Below are 16,223 nucleotides of genomic sequence, written 5' to 3' on the forward strand. Positions count from 1 at the left end.
ACAGAAGGGGTTGCCAGGAAAATGTGAGTGTCAGATTTGAGGGGTTGTGAAATAATCAACAGAATAAAAATGAAATAAATATAATTTACCTTTTTTCCAGAACAACAAACATAAATAAACTCAAGGTCCACTTTATTTAACCCAGAAGGTTTATACACAGTCAGCAGCAAATGCAGAATGTTATCAGTTACATAATGACTTTCACTCAAATATTGGCCTTTTATTGTAAAACATTGATAACATTACATTCAATTATTCCGCCTATGAATTCCATAAAACAATAAAAGTCAACACATGCAGCCTGAGACAAGAGGCCATGGTTTCATTTCAAAAGTCACCGACCTTGGTAAGCTCTGACCTTAATGTCTAAATTTCTTTTCCACTTTTCAAACCGTTTGGCCCTACTTTTTCGTCCTTTGGAGAGATTGTGACCTGCACATCACCTAACTGAAGCTTTATGAGTCTCTGCATGTTTATCATGATGGTCAGACTTCTGAAGTTGTTTTAGTTTGGACTGAAGAAAGGTGGACAGCTAAGAGCAAAACAGGTAACTAAAGCAGAGAAAAAAACAACAGAAAAAAGAATTCTCCTACAATTTGAACAATCTGTATAATAAGTGTATTTAATAAGTGAGGCCTTCTCCCCTCTTGTGCCCCCCCCCCCCCTCCCTCCCTCCCTGCTGTCTCTATGAACGTCTTTACTGGCCAATGAAGCCGCTGATGAATTCTTAAGCAGATCACACTGATAATTGTATTTCGTAACTGTCAGTTGTGCGAAGGCTGCCAGTGTGCCCAGGAGCTATTTGTGTCTCAGTCTGTCCTCTACTCACACACACCTTCCTACCCACCTTGCCCCCCCCCCCCCCACAAACGCACACACACAATCACCAGGGATGTGCTTACTGTCTCCGGCCTGGAATTACTCAATCAGGAGGACACATTTATGGATGACACCTTTATTACAATTAATCAGGCGGACTTGATTAAGAAAGTTATTCCTCCCCTTCATTGAGAGTTACACAAGTGGCTCTGCTGCATATTCTAATTTATGTCCCACTGAGCTCTCGGCCGCTGATAGACAGAAGAGCAGACAGATTGCCAGCCATACGAGACATGTGGACGTGTGTGTGTGTGTGTGTGTGTGTGTGTGTGTGTGTGTGTGTTTTCAGCCTCCACTCACATCTACACACCGAGGAACACATACATGGACACAAACAAACACATTCCCCGATCATTCTGTCATGCACAACTCTGGTTTCGCAAAGAGTTTAATAAATGACTTTAATTGGCTGTAGAGATGTGCTCGCTAAAGGAGGCTTGAATATTCCATTTCCCTTTCTTCTTGTCTCTTTCTTTCACTCCCTTTAACACACACACACACACACACACACACACACACACACACACACACACACACACACACTTATACACACACGCTCCTGAATGAAGCCATCTCTTTACCTTTACTCACAGTTCCTGGGTCTGCTGTGGCTAATTAGTCGAGTGGGGTTTTAGGTTTGGTAATTAGGCGGAGGTAGGAGTGACGGGGGCTCGGGGAGTTGGGGAGTTGAGGGGGTCTGACTGACTCGCAGAGAAAGAAACTGGACTGTCTGGATCCTGGCAGCACGAGCAAGCAGCCAGCCAGTGTCCCTCAGGCGCCTGGAGGTAGACTACCGTCCCACACTATGAGGGTGATGTCTTTGTTATGTGGCACATGTTCCAGAGAGGGGAAAGTGTGGGAAAAAAAACAGTTTTATGAATAAAAGGGACTTTTGGAGAATTGCACAACCTGAAGTGTATAATTAAATCTCTGAAAACTATACAGCTCACTGATTGGATTTTTTGAAATTGACATGCATGCACAAAAAAAGTTGTAATTTCCTAAATGTTGATTTCAAGCGTAATTATTTTGTTTTTGCTTTTTTTTCAAAGGGTACCTATAATGTCTGAAAAAATGAAGGAACATTTTCACCTTTTTAACCTTTGCCAAACCGCAGCTCCTGTAGCCACAATGACAATCAACGCTTACTGCTAAAGGCTAAAACCTAAAAGTAACAATAACACAAAGAGAAAAGACTCAAAAAGTCTGCAAACTAATGCAGCAACAATTAACTTTAATGTGCTATTAGCTATCATGAGCATCCGGTCTGACTAGAGCAGGCGAGGCAGCAGAAAAACTCCTGCATGTATCACATTGAGAAATGGTGCATTTTGATTATTAAAATCTTTTATCCGTCAAAATCAAAATGTGATATGTTACACACCAATATCAGGAAGTCTGTGAAACTCTACATTCAGTGGCATTTCTGAGAGGCATTAATTTATTGGCAATTACAAAGCTGCAAAAAACACAGAAAAAATAATGAACAAGGTAATGAAAATTATATTTGAATAAAAACCCATTCCCAATTGTTCCTATTCTATGCAATTATTGGATTATACTTGATGTACTGCTCTGCATTAAAGTCGTTCACATCTGCATTAAGGTCACAAGTATAAGCTTTGTTTACCCTCCTTTACTTCACTTTCATATACATAGCTGTCTAAATTTAACAGGGACATTAATGACTCTCACTGAGAACCAGATATCTATAAATGAAAGAGACACTTAAAATAATTCCTCGAGTGAAGTCATGTTTCCAAAGTTTCGCCTTCACACAGAAGTCTGTGAATGCGTCTGAAGAGCGTCTCTGTCTTTAATGTCTTGTTTACGCGCCACAGTTCCAGGTTGCTTCAATACGTTGCCAGTTAGCAGCCTCCGACTGCAACACAATCCAATTAAATAAAGAGTGTTGTCTCTCCAGGTTCCTGTGTTCTCTAATTGGGGCTGTGACTGCTCACTAATCAGCAGAGGTACAGGTAGACCCTGGAGGACGCCCAGACGAGGCCTCTCCTGTTAATTGAAGAGATGCTAAAGCTGGCCTCCTCCTCCTCCTTCTGGCTGTGCAACATGGATGCAAACAGAACTCAAGCATGCTAAATGCAACTGAACATGCATGTGCATCATCACGTTTCTCTCCATTAATGCGGCTGGCATGTAAGAGCTTGCTTTAGGATCATAATGCTGGAACAAACAATGATGTTACAGAGGTGAACGCAATTATCGAACAGCTGATGATCACTTAAACATGATGCATTTTGTTATTCAACTTCAATTATGATATTCAATTACTATTTTAATATTGCAGATAGCAATATGTCCCACACTTCTTTAATTGAATAAGTCAAACATTTAAGGCCGCTTTGTAAAAGACGAGAAGGAACAGGAAAGGCCAGCTTAAGAAAATATGTGATTTCCCAGATAAAGCAAACAATAAATGCAATCTATCCAAACCACAGCAGGCCTTTCCAACAAGAGATGTTCCAAGCAGGAGCAGAATTTAATAATTTGGGGGGGAATCAAGTATATTGACAGGGAAAAAACAAGGAGGATACTTTCTGAAATTCATATTTATTTTTTTGTTTTGGTGTTTCAGATAAAATTTTAAAGTCAAATTGGATTTTTTTTTTTTTTAGTTTTGCAGATATTATTTGTCTAAACAATCTATATCTGGATAATTCTCCTTAGAAATTTATGCGAATAATATAACAGGGAAAAAAAATGTGAATCAATGTACCTAAATTGATATAATGACCTCTGTCTAATGTCTCATACTATCACTGCTTTTTTGACTTCCTTCACTGTGGATTGAAAACGGCCTCGGCCTGGTGTGTTTCTGATTTCCTGCACCGTCTGGTGAAGGTAGCAGCTTTGCATGCTGGGGTCACACCTGTAACGTATTTCACACTGGGTTATATTTTGAGTGGCCACCTGGATGAGGAAATAACATGTTCACAGTGCATGAACACTACAGCCCTCCCTGCCAGGTAGGAACAGGTGTTTGCTTGAGACTACATACGGACATCGCTGCAACATAGACTTTCTGCTTCTTCCTCTTCTTCTTCTGCAAAGAAAATGAGGTTTATCTAATAATGTTTGATCGTGTGAGGATTCGAAAAACTTTGTATCCTGTTATAATAAACACCTCTCTTTAAATAATGAAAATCTTTGGGGTCAAAGTAGGAATTTTCTTCCATGTGAATTAACTTCCTAAACATATGCTCAGCTGCTTTGTTTACTGTTACAAATAAATAAAATACAAAAAAAATGGAAATGAAAAAAAAAACATGTCAGAGGTGATTTCACAATACATTCACTATGAGTGTTTTTTTTGTCCCCTTGCAGTGAAGAAAAGTAATGGCCTTTTCCAGTCCAACTCCTGGTTAGCTGGACTAATTTTGTTTTATTATGTGCAGCTCGTGGGCATGTGAATGGAGAGATTGATTGTGTGAATGCCGTTTCTGTCAGCCACAAACAGGCCATGAAATACCAAGCACACCTGGAGCTGCACTCACTTTTGACAAGCACATACCAATGTAAGCCCCCCCCCTATTAGAAAAACAATGAAGTCCATCATAAAACATTTATAGTAGATAAAGTGCCTGAGAGCGCTAAAAGTGAGCATGTTATGGCAGCCAGTCTGAAATACAGTCAAGATACGGACTGGTACCAGGATGTGGGTACATGAGAAAACACACAGGGGGGAGAAAAATCTGGGAGGAATTGCAAAGACTTTGTTCCTGATTTTTTTTAATCCGAACATTTGTAGACATCATAATCCAGGCTGAGCTAGTATTGCTTTCTCAGATTATCAGGGACGGTTTACCCTTCACATTAAAACACTTTTATTGCATAAAGATTCAACAATCAAGATAAAGTTGCTATTCATCTGTAATCATAAGGCATTTACTATTATTTAGTCAATCATCTTACAAAAATAAAGAACACCTCTGTTAAACAATGATTCAATCACAGCAGCTCCCTTTCTGTAAGTGAACATTCAGTCAGGTTCAAGTGCATTTGTTAAATCACAGCTTACTGTTGCTAACAGCGGGCGGTGACACTTCCACCACCACCTTGCCCAGGTTTTTCCCCGCATACATGAAGTCCACGGCCCTAAAGACGGACTCCAAGCCTACAAACCTCCCCTCCTCCGACAAATCCCCACAATCCACCTCACACTGCAGCTCTCCCTTGGCAAACATCTGCATCATGCTGCCCAGAGCCTCCCTGTAGTCGCTGAAGAAGTGCGGCAGGAAGAACCCTCGAACGCTGGCCGACTTCTGGAGGAGCCTGATGGGCAGGGTGTCCCCTTTGAAGGGCGGGAACCCCGATGCACTCTGGTACCCCGAGATGAAGCCGATCACGATCAGCCGACCCTTAGTGGCCAAACTTTTCACTGCCAGCTCTAAGACGCTGCCTCCCACAGACTCATAGACCACGTCCACGCCCTTCGGGTACTCTTTCTTCAACGTTTTGGCGAGGTCCTCTGAGGCGTAGTTGATCGGCCGGTCGCAGCCGATGGACTTGAGGAAGCCGGCTTTCTCGTTGGACGAACAGGTCCCTATGACGTGACAACCGGCCTGTTTGGCAAACTGCACGGCGAACTGTCCCGTTCCTCCAGCGGCCGCCGTGACCAGGACCGTCTCGCCTTCTTTCAGGTCGCCCAGACGCTTCAGGGCGATGTAGGCCGTGGCGCCGCTGACCAGCAGGGTGAGGAACTCTGGCTTCACCGCGGGGACCGGAACGCTCTCCTTGGCTTTCACCACCGTGTACTCGGAGAACGCACCGCTGGTGAAGTACGCCACCGTGTCCCCGACGGTGAAGCGGGAGCTGGCGCTAAGACCGAGGCCGACGACCTCACCGATGCCCTCGAAACCGGCGTCGAATGGGGGCTTCACCGAGGGGTCGTACCGGCCCGATGTGTAATTAATATCAGAGGCGTTGACTCCCACAAAACTGAAACAAGGAAACAAGAATTATGGATTAAAAAGGGGAGAAAATAAAATCTGTTACAAGATTTAATTTAAAAAAAATTCACACACAACATCCAGAAGCTTTGATGTGGTCATTAGTGTGAGCGACTATTCCCTGAATTCTGTCTGAAGGTCAAGACTTCCTTCTGTCTGCACGGGGCACTAACACTCTGGCTTGTTTTGGCAATGATTCCTTTTCCTCTGTAGGAGAACAGTCCTGCACTGACAGGGGGAAGGTTTGTATCACAAAACACATCGCATGATGTCATGATTCATTGTCTTCAGAGACACCCACAACAAAACTGCACCTTTACACAAAATCTCAGAGAGTCTTGCCTCAACACGAAAAGACGACGGCAGTTTTCATCTTACTTTGGTAACGTGCTGGAAACAAATATGTGAGAAAGGAATGTATAAATAAATCATTTACTGTCTGTTGGAGCGGCGCGCACGCTGAGCCTCATTACTGTGCATGTCACACGTGTACTTTGAGCTTAGAGATAATGCTTCTGTGGTTTACTGTTGGGTCACAATGATATCACAAAACGCCTTGATTTGACTGCTTTACATCACACAAGAAACACTTTCCTCGCAGGAAAAATTTCATGTTATCTTAAAAGTTACAAACATTTCAGTACACAACACTAAAAAAACACAGAGGTTTTTGTAATATTCTGATGTGACAATAAAGCCACAATAAATGTTTCAAAAAACGTTTGAATGGGATAATTGTCAGGAAATGTTTTTTCTGTTTGCCTGACTCCAAAGCTCTAACACTAACACTGGTTACAGTAACATTTAAATATGATAACATGATAGATAGTATTGATGTGTGTGTGTGTGTGTGTGTGTGTGTGTGTGTCTGTGCGTGTGTCATTACGACAAAAACCACTCCAGAATATGTGATGGTCTGAAGGCCTTTATTTGGATTTCTAGAAAACCAGACATTTTAATTTAAGTAAATCATTTGTTCGTGGTGACATTTTACTAAAAAGTAGCTTTAAAGAAATTAGAATAATTTCTGAACGGGCCCTCGTGATAATAAAGTGTGGAGAACATCTTTAAAGCTCATTACAAATGCTCTCTTTTTGTTTTTCATGTGCAGCTGGTGTATTTGTTTGTATTTGACTCCCTACAGACGAATAAAAGGATCACATCACATGCAGAACACTCTGCATTCTTACATTGAAAATATTTCCTCTGGTGATGTCATCAGTAACATTTACATTTGTAAGAAACACAAAATAAATGTTTGATTTCCTCTTTGTTCAGGATCAGGATCTTTGCAATGATCCATTTCTCACTCTGAGACTCTGCACCTAACACTTTCATTTTTCAGATTTGGTTAAGGTTGCACCGATGCTGTGCAATATGGGACTGTTATTAACTTGCGATTTTGCACCTCAACTCCACAAAACATGAGACATTCATTCTCCTCTGCTAGTTTAAAACCTCTTCTGCAGTGACACGGTCAAAGGTCCTCGTTCACAAGCAAATGATCCCATGCAAGACAATAAGACGCTGAAGTCTGAAGCTCTTACTGATATTGAATATTTGACTGGCAGTAAAAACCACAAATAACCCTGAGGTGAATGTGTGTCAGGTTTATTTAACATTTGAAATCAGATCAGATACATGCACTTGGTTAGAATGTATAGTCAATTTAAATTAGGATGAGAGATAGGGAGAAATAGTACTTTAAAAAAACATTCATGCCTTTCCACCTTTCATGAGAACGTGCAGTTTATCACTATTATTCTGTCTATTTCAGGATAAAAAGGATGATGGGATAACTCCTCAGTCTTTTGTACCGATGAATACAATGTTGGCTTCTGCAGCTTTAAATCAGACAAATGTTACTGTAAAACACTACATCTCCTTCTCCATCATCTGCATCTCTTGATGCCAGTCTGACTTTCTGTTTGCAGTTTGGTGACGTAGAGGGAGACAGGAGGACAGAGAGGGAGAGAGGGAGAGAGGGGGAGAGAGAGAGAGCGAGAGAGAGAGAGATGCCGAGATGGATTGATAGACAAATGCAGAGAGGGCGGAACTTGGAATTACAGTACAGCGCTTATTCCTCACGTATTTTGCCATCTTGTGATGATGATGTTGATCGCAGGTGCTGGACATGGGTAAATGGAGGTAAGCGGAAGCCTTTTTTACAACTTCTCAACATTTATTGTGATTGATCGGGTGCAAATAATGATCCACAAATAGACTCTGTGGGTCCCGTATCGCTGTTCCAAACGCGCAGGGAGAAAACTGCACTAACATTGGGTGCCCACCTTTCAGAAAGGCTTACAACAACTTACCGATTCCTGACGAGCAGGTCCGCGTCTCCGGGTGTAGGCACCGCGACGGTTTGCATGGCAACGGCCTCCCTGAAATTCGGACTCAGCTTGTTTACCACCAGCTTTTTCATGCTGCTGGGTATGGAGGATCCTTGGAAATCCATGAAGTGCGCTGAGTAGGACAGATCTATGATTGTGCGCCGCGCAGCCGGATGAACTCCTGAAAGTGCGTCGGTGCCTCTGCGCCTCCCGCCGATCACCGATATCGCTCTCCTGCCGTTTCTCACCAATAGCAGGCTCGACATTGCTCCGAAATGTGACAAAGTTCACAGGCAACTTGGCACACGTTTGTGGAAGTGATAAGCCCACACTGCCATTTAGCCTCCGCGCAGCGAGCAAGGCACAGGCCGGGCCGGGCAGAACCAGACCAAAAGGCGAATTTAAACCCAAAATATAAACGGCGATGCTCTTTAGCGTTACACTCGGTTTCCTACGCAAGGACAACAAACAGTGAATCAAGCATTTAGGATTAAATTGGGTGCACTGTTGTGGTGCAGCCTTGTGAGTAGCACAGCAGCGCCCCAGACTTTGTCGTCGGAGTCCCTCCCCTTCCCGGACACAGCACTCACTTCCTAGTAAGGTGAAACAAATCAATCCTCATCTCCCAGTGTATCCTTAACCGTTTTCCTCCCACGAAAACAACACAGACACCGCTGGCTCCATAAATACAGTCAGAAAAATACTAAACTAAAGTCATGTTTTGTAATAGCGCTTTCGGTGAATTCGCGTTTTATTTTGGAGGGCTGACGCCGAAAACGGTTGTGTCCACATGTACACCTGTAACCAAAGCGTGCGCCAGCGATTTGTGAAACATTTATTTTCTGTGTGTTTCACGCAGTGTGATCATCTATTGTCACCCGACTCTCATTTTCTGAAAGGGATCTATTCAGAAAAATAACGTGGGAGTAGTAGACGCTGCAACATATTGGATCATTGCACCCTCGATCCACCCTCCACCTCGTGTTCTGTCAGAGCCTCGCTTTAAGAAGCTAAATCTGACATCTGAGTTGTGACAAGCTAATACTTGATCGGTACTTGTTGTTGTTTGTGACATGTTCCTATAAGTTTGGGTTTTAGTTGTTTTCCCTTTAAGTTCCGAAAGGGTCCTTTTCCTTTGTCGGAGGTTTGGGATTTTTTTGAAGCAAAGGGAGAAGGAGAGAGAGAGAGAGAGAGAGGGGGGAAAACAAGACAATTAAAAAGATTGACAGGTAGGCTCCTCTGTCAGGGGTGACGCTTGTGGAGAGGGGAGGAGTAAAAATGTAGCAGGAAAAGCCACTCGATGCGTCTGTCTATCAGTTGAGACTGTCTGAAACAGCTTCTGGATCCACCGCGTTTCCATTTTTTTTCTGTTTTTTGGGAGACCTCGGATCAATCCCTGGAGTTTTTCGCTCCCTCTTTAAGGCTTTTTTAAAGAGACAAATATTTGAGTCCATGTCGTTCTGATCTGTTGTAAAGCGAAGCTTGGATGCGCCTGCGTCTTATTTGTTTCCCCCTCTCTCTCAAGTGATATCCTCACCACCGCATCAACCACCCCTCCAAAAAAAAAAAAAAAAACCCGACTCCGTCCAGGATGCGATGATATGAGCGGTGGAGATTATTTCCACGACTCTTAAAACGTAAGTAAGAGAGAAACCCTGCTCGTGCCGTTTATTATTTTTTTTTCAATGGGAGAGAAGGAGGGACGGAGGGGAGGGAGGAAAAAGTCTCTGCCGGACTGGTGAGGCTGGATCCGGGCTGAGGTGGCGTGGTGGTGACGGGACTGACATTAACCCATCTAATGCCTGTCTGTGTGTTTTCCCCTCTCCCCTCTCTCTCTTTCAGGTTCCTTGCAAACGAAGAGAAAGAAACACGAGGATACATTAATTATCAGAGCTCACACGGGACTTATTTGTTTGCTCACCGATAGAGTTAATTTATTTTTTAGTTTTTGGTGTGCGTAAAAGGCGCAGCAAAGTCTCGTCCCCCTCTGAACAGCACTGGAGATTAGAAGCATTTTTTCCAGGGGGGAGTGAACTAAAAACTTGGGTGCTTTCTTGCTGCTACTTCTTTTTCTTTTTCTTTTTTTATACCCTGTCACGAGAGACATGAAGGAAGATGATCTTTGATGGACACGAAGGTGTCAGGAGCTGGCCGAATCCCTTCGTAGTTGTTCTGCTTATTGTCGAAGCCGATCCAACCATTAAGTCCAGAAAAGAGCAGCAAGCTTGAAAAAGAAGATATTTTTTTCCAGCTCCGAGAACGAAACCTCCTTCCCCCCGAAAAACGGGATGATTTTTCAAAACTAACTGACTTTGATTTGTTTCTAATTCCTGCATGAGAAGCACCGTGGAAAGTGACGGTCACTATGCCGAGGAGAAAGCAGCAAGAGCCGCGGCGATCAGCAGGTATACCACGCTCCTTTATAGCGACCATTTCCCATCCAAGTAGCCAACTGCTTTTTATTTCTAGTGCCGAATGTACACATCTCCTTCTCTTTCACACACTTTACTTGTTCTGCATGCTGACATTTTTTTTTTAACAACTCTGTTATTATAATTTCATTTGTTGTGTTATTAACACAGCGCGCTGCTCCACCTCTGACCCGCACTTGTGTTTAAAATGTGTCTTAATTGCGCAAATGACGCACTTATCTGCGCAATGCCACTTTGAGATTTTTTTTTTTAAATCCTCCTTTGCCAGGAAAGTTCTCTTAAGATTGGTGAGATAAACTAAATGGCATGTTATGGGGGATAAAAGGGAGCTTTTGAGGTTCAAGAGTGAGTAATGATGAATAATTGACTGGGAAAAAAAAGGGGGAGAAAACTGGTGAGAGCCGGTTTTTCCTTTCTTTCTGTTTTATTAGAGGATTGCCATCCTTGATTTGATGCGTGATTGATCGCCTGTCATGTGGCAGTCTTTGATCTATTCATCCCTGATAAACATCAATAAATCCCTCCATGAAGACAGGCATGCCTCTGCGAGGTTTAGCAACTGACACACACACACACAACACTCCTGGTGTCTCAACCAGGAAGCAAAAAGAGAAAAAAAGTTGTGGATTATGGTGGAAAATCACCTTATTTTATGTAAAGGGAAGGTACTAAAAGCAGATGAAAGGAGAGAGTGTATGTTGAATAGATCAGAGGGAAAATCTACTCAAACACTCCTTTTTTAATCAGGTGTTTGATTCCCCTCGTCTGCCTTTTCTTCATAGAGAGACACATTGAGGGTTTTCTCGGGCTTCCACATCCAAATTCTCCCCACATTCACTGTAAGAATCAGCCCAGTAATGAAATCAATATCCACTGCTGGAGGGGAGTATTATATTTGCAATGTGACCAACTGATAAAACCAGGTCTTGGCAGACGACCGACAAGGTTGACTTCTAGTGGTTTGGATTTGGACTCCCCCCTTTTTTTTCTCCCTTGTCTCCCTGCAGCCTTTAAACAAATGTAAATGAGTGACAGGGGTTTCTACCTCTGTGCTAATGAGGCCGGGCCTTTGAAGTTAGGCATTAACAACTGCAGTGAACAAAAGACAGTTACAGAATTTTAAAGAGATTCTGAAATATGAGGTGCAAAGCGGGTCGAACAGGAGGGCCAGCATACGAAGACTTTGAACTCAGCAGGTTTTTATCATTGAAAGCGGGGAGCTGGTGGAGATGATGGTGGTGGTGGTGGTGATGAGGAGGAGGATGAGAAGGAGTGTAGGATGGAGAACATTCAACCGGTGCTCACTTTCCACTTCTTTCTTTCCTGTTTCGCCTTTCTAGCAAAGTACTTTTTGCATAATTTTTGGCCCACACTTGTCAGAACAGTCCCAGGGTTAAGATGTTAAGCCTCACTGTACTTTCTTTTGAATGTGTGTGTGTGTGTGTGTGTGTGTGTGTGATTGTGATTGTGGTTGTTTGGTCTAAATTGTCCTGTCAAAGAGGTTAGCCACGGTTCGAGCCAAGTGACTCCCGTTAGGTTCCTGCATGTAGATGGAGGCATGAAAACATGACATCTCTGTGACCCCCTCCCTCTCCTCCCTTTTATTTTACAACACACACACACACACACATCATTGATCCATTCCACTGTCCACTGAGTGCCATGCGCATCATGGGTTGTAATGGTCAATCACAGTTTGGCAGTTGGGATGCTTTCCATTCTTCCATGAACATGACAGTCAGTCAGAGATAACGCCCTCCACTCCATGCTCCCAATAACAACAAAGCACACACACATGTACACACACGCTAGGCTAGCCTGATGCTCCACTGGGAGCTGGTACTGACCTGTGGCTCTCTCACTCTGCTGCTGCTCACATGAGGAAATTGCTCATGGTGTGACTGAGCATGGAAATCAGAGCTCAGACAATTAAAACAACAAAAGCAGACTTGTCTCGACAGGTTTCTCTTTTTTTTAATTTCCCGCTACCTTCTTGAAGAACATATTTTTTTTACATTACTGTTGTTTGAGAGTGTCAAGGCCAAATCCTCCACAAAAAATATCCAGCAACCAAATAAATAAAAAATCACAATTGCGGAGTTTGGCGATACATTTTGATACATTTAAAGGGTGAAGTGTCATAAAGGCTGCATATTATTTAATGACTGTCATGGATTTGCAGTATAATACACAACTGTAAAAAAAATAGTTTGCCTTATTTTTCGCTAAATGTTAATTTGTCTTAAGATTTTAGAGGAAATTTGACTTATGTTATATGAATAAAAAAATATTTAGACACTTCCTATTTTTTTTACTCAAGCAACATTTCCCTTAAATGATTTTAAAAAGTATTTTTTATCACAAAGTTTGGGAGTGTGTGTAAATGTGGTTCTAGTTATCCACAAAAAATAGGCGAGACACAATAAATGTATTTAATGGATAAAACTTATACGGCTGCCATTCAAGTTTAAAAAGTGTTTCATAGTTTTTCCCTCTTAAGAAACTTAAGAAATGCAAACAGTACAGACGAGATTGAAAAAAAACTTTTTCAAAACTGCTTAGGAAAGCGTGTAAAAATATATACATCTGTTATTCCTTTTGTCAGCGATGTTTCCGAGCGTTTATCGTGCACAGATGAATGCTCCTGTGTGGGTTATTACACTTGTAGCCTCACCTCATCACTCGTTTGAAAAGTGGAGGGGGGAAGGCAGGAACAATTAAAAGTCAGGATGGAGTGACGCCGTCTTTCATCCCAGACAGGCTTAGAAAGTCTCACTAGAGGAAGACGAGGAGGAAGAGCAGATAAGATAGTCGCTCTTATATCTGTGGTTAATTATAAGAAAGACTGTGTGTGTGTGTGTGTGTGTGTGTGTGTGTGTGTGCGTATGGATGGGGGTGGTGGGGATGAGCTTCCTTCCCGTTGGCTTCATTAGAGAGCCCTAATTATCTGTGGAGCTGATGGATTTGTGACAGGCCCTAACGATTAATGCTGACAAATTCAGTAAGGTGTCAAGTCCGCAGCTGCCTTGATGTAATCAAGTTGATATTATACAGTCCCCATTGCCCCTAGTGCAGCACCAACTCAATTTGCCTGTGCAGGTGACAAATGGACTTTGCTACCTGACTAATCACGTCAGGAGACAATGCCAGTTAATGACCTCGGTAAGCTCCCTCCACCCCCACCCTTATAACCTTGTAATAAGCAAACCCCGACCTGCAGCTGCAGCACCTCGCAACCTCTCCCCCCCGGGTTTTCCCTTTATTTTACTTCCTTTTATTTTGTGCTTTAATTTCTTCAATTAAACTGCTTCATTTTGCAGAGGCAGCACCGTACTCCCTTTAAAGTTTTTCTTCTATTTTCCTGTTGTTGCAAAAAAATTTCTCAACTGTTGCAAAAGATTCATTTGCTTTTTTTTATCGTAATGACACGGCTCAAGCCTGCTATAAAAACTTGACGTATTAGCACTTCAAAACAATCCCAGCAACCAAACACACACAGCCAGTTGGAGTTTTAACACTTTAGCATGTGTTGCAGCCTTGCTAGTAAATCTCCAACACATCATAACACGCTCTCCATATACTTTTTCTTGAACGTCCTCCCAGCTCTGTGCTGCTGTGTAGCCGCCAGGCTGAAGGCCTCCGGTTTATTCCGAGCTGGAGAATCACAGTGCCCGGGGATTAATGATTTTGCATGCCCGGGGTGGCTAAGATTACACAGCGACCTTTGTGCTCTTACTTGACGATGCTGTTATGTGATATTCTCCTCTCGAAATAATCAGCATGCTGAGATTTATGTGCCTCTCTACCCTTCTGTCTGCACCGCCGTCCTGAGGAGTGTATAGCCTCAAGGTGTGTTTTTTCTTTACTTTGAATGTTGCTGAATTTGAATGCCGCCCTCCTTCCTGAGAATTAGAGGAGTCTTCTTGTTTTGATAAAAACTTGATTTACAGCGAAGGAACCTGTGTTTTTGGCCTACAAGTTAGAGTTGTTTATAACTTTTGGATAGCTCAAAGGCTGCAAAGCTTCTGAGAAATGAGAAGTTTATGTTGGAATCCAATGAAAATGTGTGTGTGTGTGTGTGTTCAGTGTTTGATAGAGAAAGAGCATGTGTGTGTTTGGAGCTTAGCGCTGACCGGTGTTAGTTTCCCTGGAATGAATAACTTGAACGAATGTAACGGTAACCACGCCACGTTAGTCATCCTCTTTAGCACGGCCTGCCTTCTGATCCCCCCCCGCCCCCCACAGCAGCACGAAAACAACCTCCCAACAGCCGCTCCACATATTTCTCACCTCTGACTGTCATATCTGCTCACTATTCCCAAACTAAACAAGAGATATCAGACTGAGCGGGAACACATATTGATCCTGCAGCTTGTTTTTATTCGCCCTCTTTCACTTTAGCTCCATTTTTTCCCGGGCATTCCTTTTAGCGTGTGTTTGTGTTTATGGCGGCGGGACTCGGCTAGAGGTTACGCTAATTGGAGCGGTGGTGTCGTTAGCAGGTGGCATCGATCGGCCTCGTCGATAGCCACTTTTTGCTCCTGCGCCACCCTCTGAAACTATTAGTTAAATTTACATCGGGGATTTGAGGGAGTCAAAGGTCAAACATGCTCAGCTCGCTCTTCTAAAGCCTCAAGTCACTACAAGAGCCCCGTGTCTGTGAGTGTGTCTGCGTGTGTGTGTGTGTGTGTGTGTGGTATTAGAAACTTGGTATCATGTATAAGCTACGTTTGTTAGCCGTCCTTTTTGCACATGGAAAAGTCTTGCATTCCTAATTGAGAAAACAGTTTTAAGACCAAACAAAACCTATTTTTTTAACATTGATTATCAGTGAATAGCTAATATAATCAAAAGCAAGGTATTAGTCAGGCTTAAGCTGCATGTATTAAGCTTTTCCTGTTCCCACAGATAAGGATATATTTCACAGCATAGCATTAATACCCCTCCTCTTCTCTTTCTCCCTTTCTTTCTTTCTGATTCTTTCCGGGGCATTCTCCACAAAAGCTGCCCTCAGGGCACACTGCTACCATCACTAGCAGTGTGTTACCCTCGTCACACACACACACACACACACACACACACACACACACACACACACCGTCAACCATAAACACAGACAGTCAGACTGACAGACAGACAGACACACACACACACACCTACACCTAATGCTTAAGTGCAGCCAGCATGTCTCTGTGGGAGGTCATAATGGAGGTGGCTTAGTATGATGGGAAATCATATCATTAAAGCAGCCAGATGTGCTTTGTTGCCTGCCTCGCAGCACATAAAAACAGCAGCAAGTCATGGGATCCAAAAGAGAGAGGGAAAAAAAAAATCCAAGTCTGAGAAAATCAAGTCTGAAACAGATAGAAAGCAGCCCTCTGGGACTGGGCTGACAAGCAGTCTTACTCCTGACTGCCATAGAAAAACAATTTCCCCCCAAATAAAGAATTTTTGTTCTCATTTTTCAATGTTGCAGCAGCATAACAAACTCGATTTTCTTTTTTTAAACTTCAGCTTGGACTCAAAGCTTTGATAAACGGTGTGCTGTGTCTGTTATCAGCGCTTTGTTAAGTGTGCTTAATTACTATGTAATATTTGTGTTGTGC

General features: G+C 42.8%; 2 protein-coding genes across 4 annotated transcripts in view; one reads left to right on the forward strand and one right to left on the reverse strand.

Annotated features, from left to right (window-relative positions):
* Nucleotides 1-4,612: 4,612 nt before the first annotated feature.
* On the reverse strand, nt 4,613-8,768 carry LOC132984345 (prostaglandin reductase 3-like). The gene is made up of 2 exons (XM_061051146.1): nt 8,168-8,768; nt 4,613-5,838 (listed from the first exon to the last, which is right to left on the reverse strand). Exons 1-2 carry the CDS (start codon nt 8,449-8,451, stop codon nt 4,908-4,910), a joined length of 1,215 nt encoding a protein of 404 aa, XP_060907129.1. The 5' UTR covers nt 8,452-8,768; the 3' UTR covers nt 4,613-4,907.
* Nucleotides 7,852-16,223, forward strand: part of LOC132984344 (teashirt homolog 1-like) — a 37,785-nt gene continuing 29,413 nt past the window's right edge. The window contains exons 1-2 of one of the 3 annotated variants that reach the window (XM_061051144.1): nt 7,852-7,997; nt 10,028-10,590. In XM_061051144.1, the coding sequence (XP_060907127.1) occupies nt 10,551-10,590 (40 nt within the window). In that variant the 5' untranslated portion in view covers nt 7,852-7,997; nt 10,028-10,550. Of the gene's footprint in view, nt 7,998-8,907; nt 9,823-10,027; nt 10,591-11,185; nt 14,467-16,223 lie in introns of those variants that run through there. The other 2 variants (XM_061051143.1, XM_061051145.1) reach the window with 2 other exon arrangements.

Source organism: Labrus mixtus, chromosome 11 (assembly GCF_963584025.1).
Source record: "Labrus mixtus chromosome 11, fLabMix1.1, whole genome shotgun sequence".
Taxonomy (NCBI): Eukaryota; Metazoa; Chordata; class Actinopteri; order Labriformes; family Labridae; genus Labrus; species Labrus mixtus.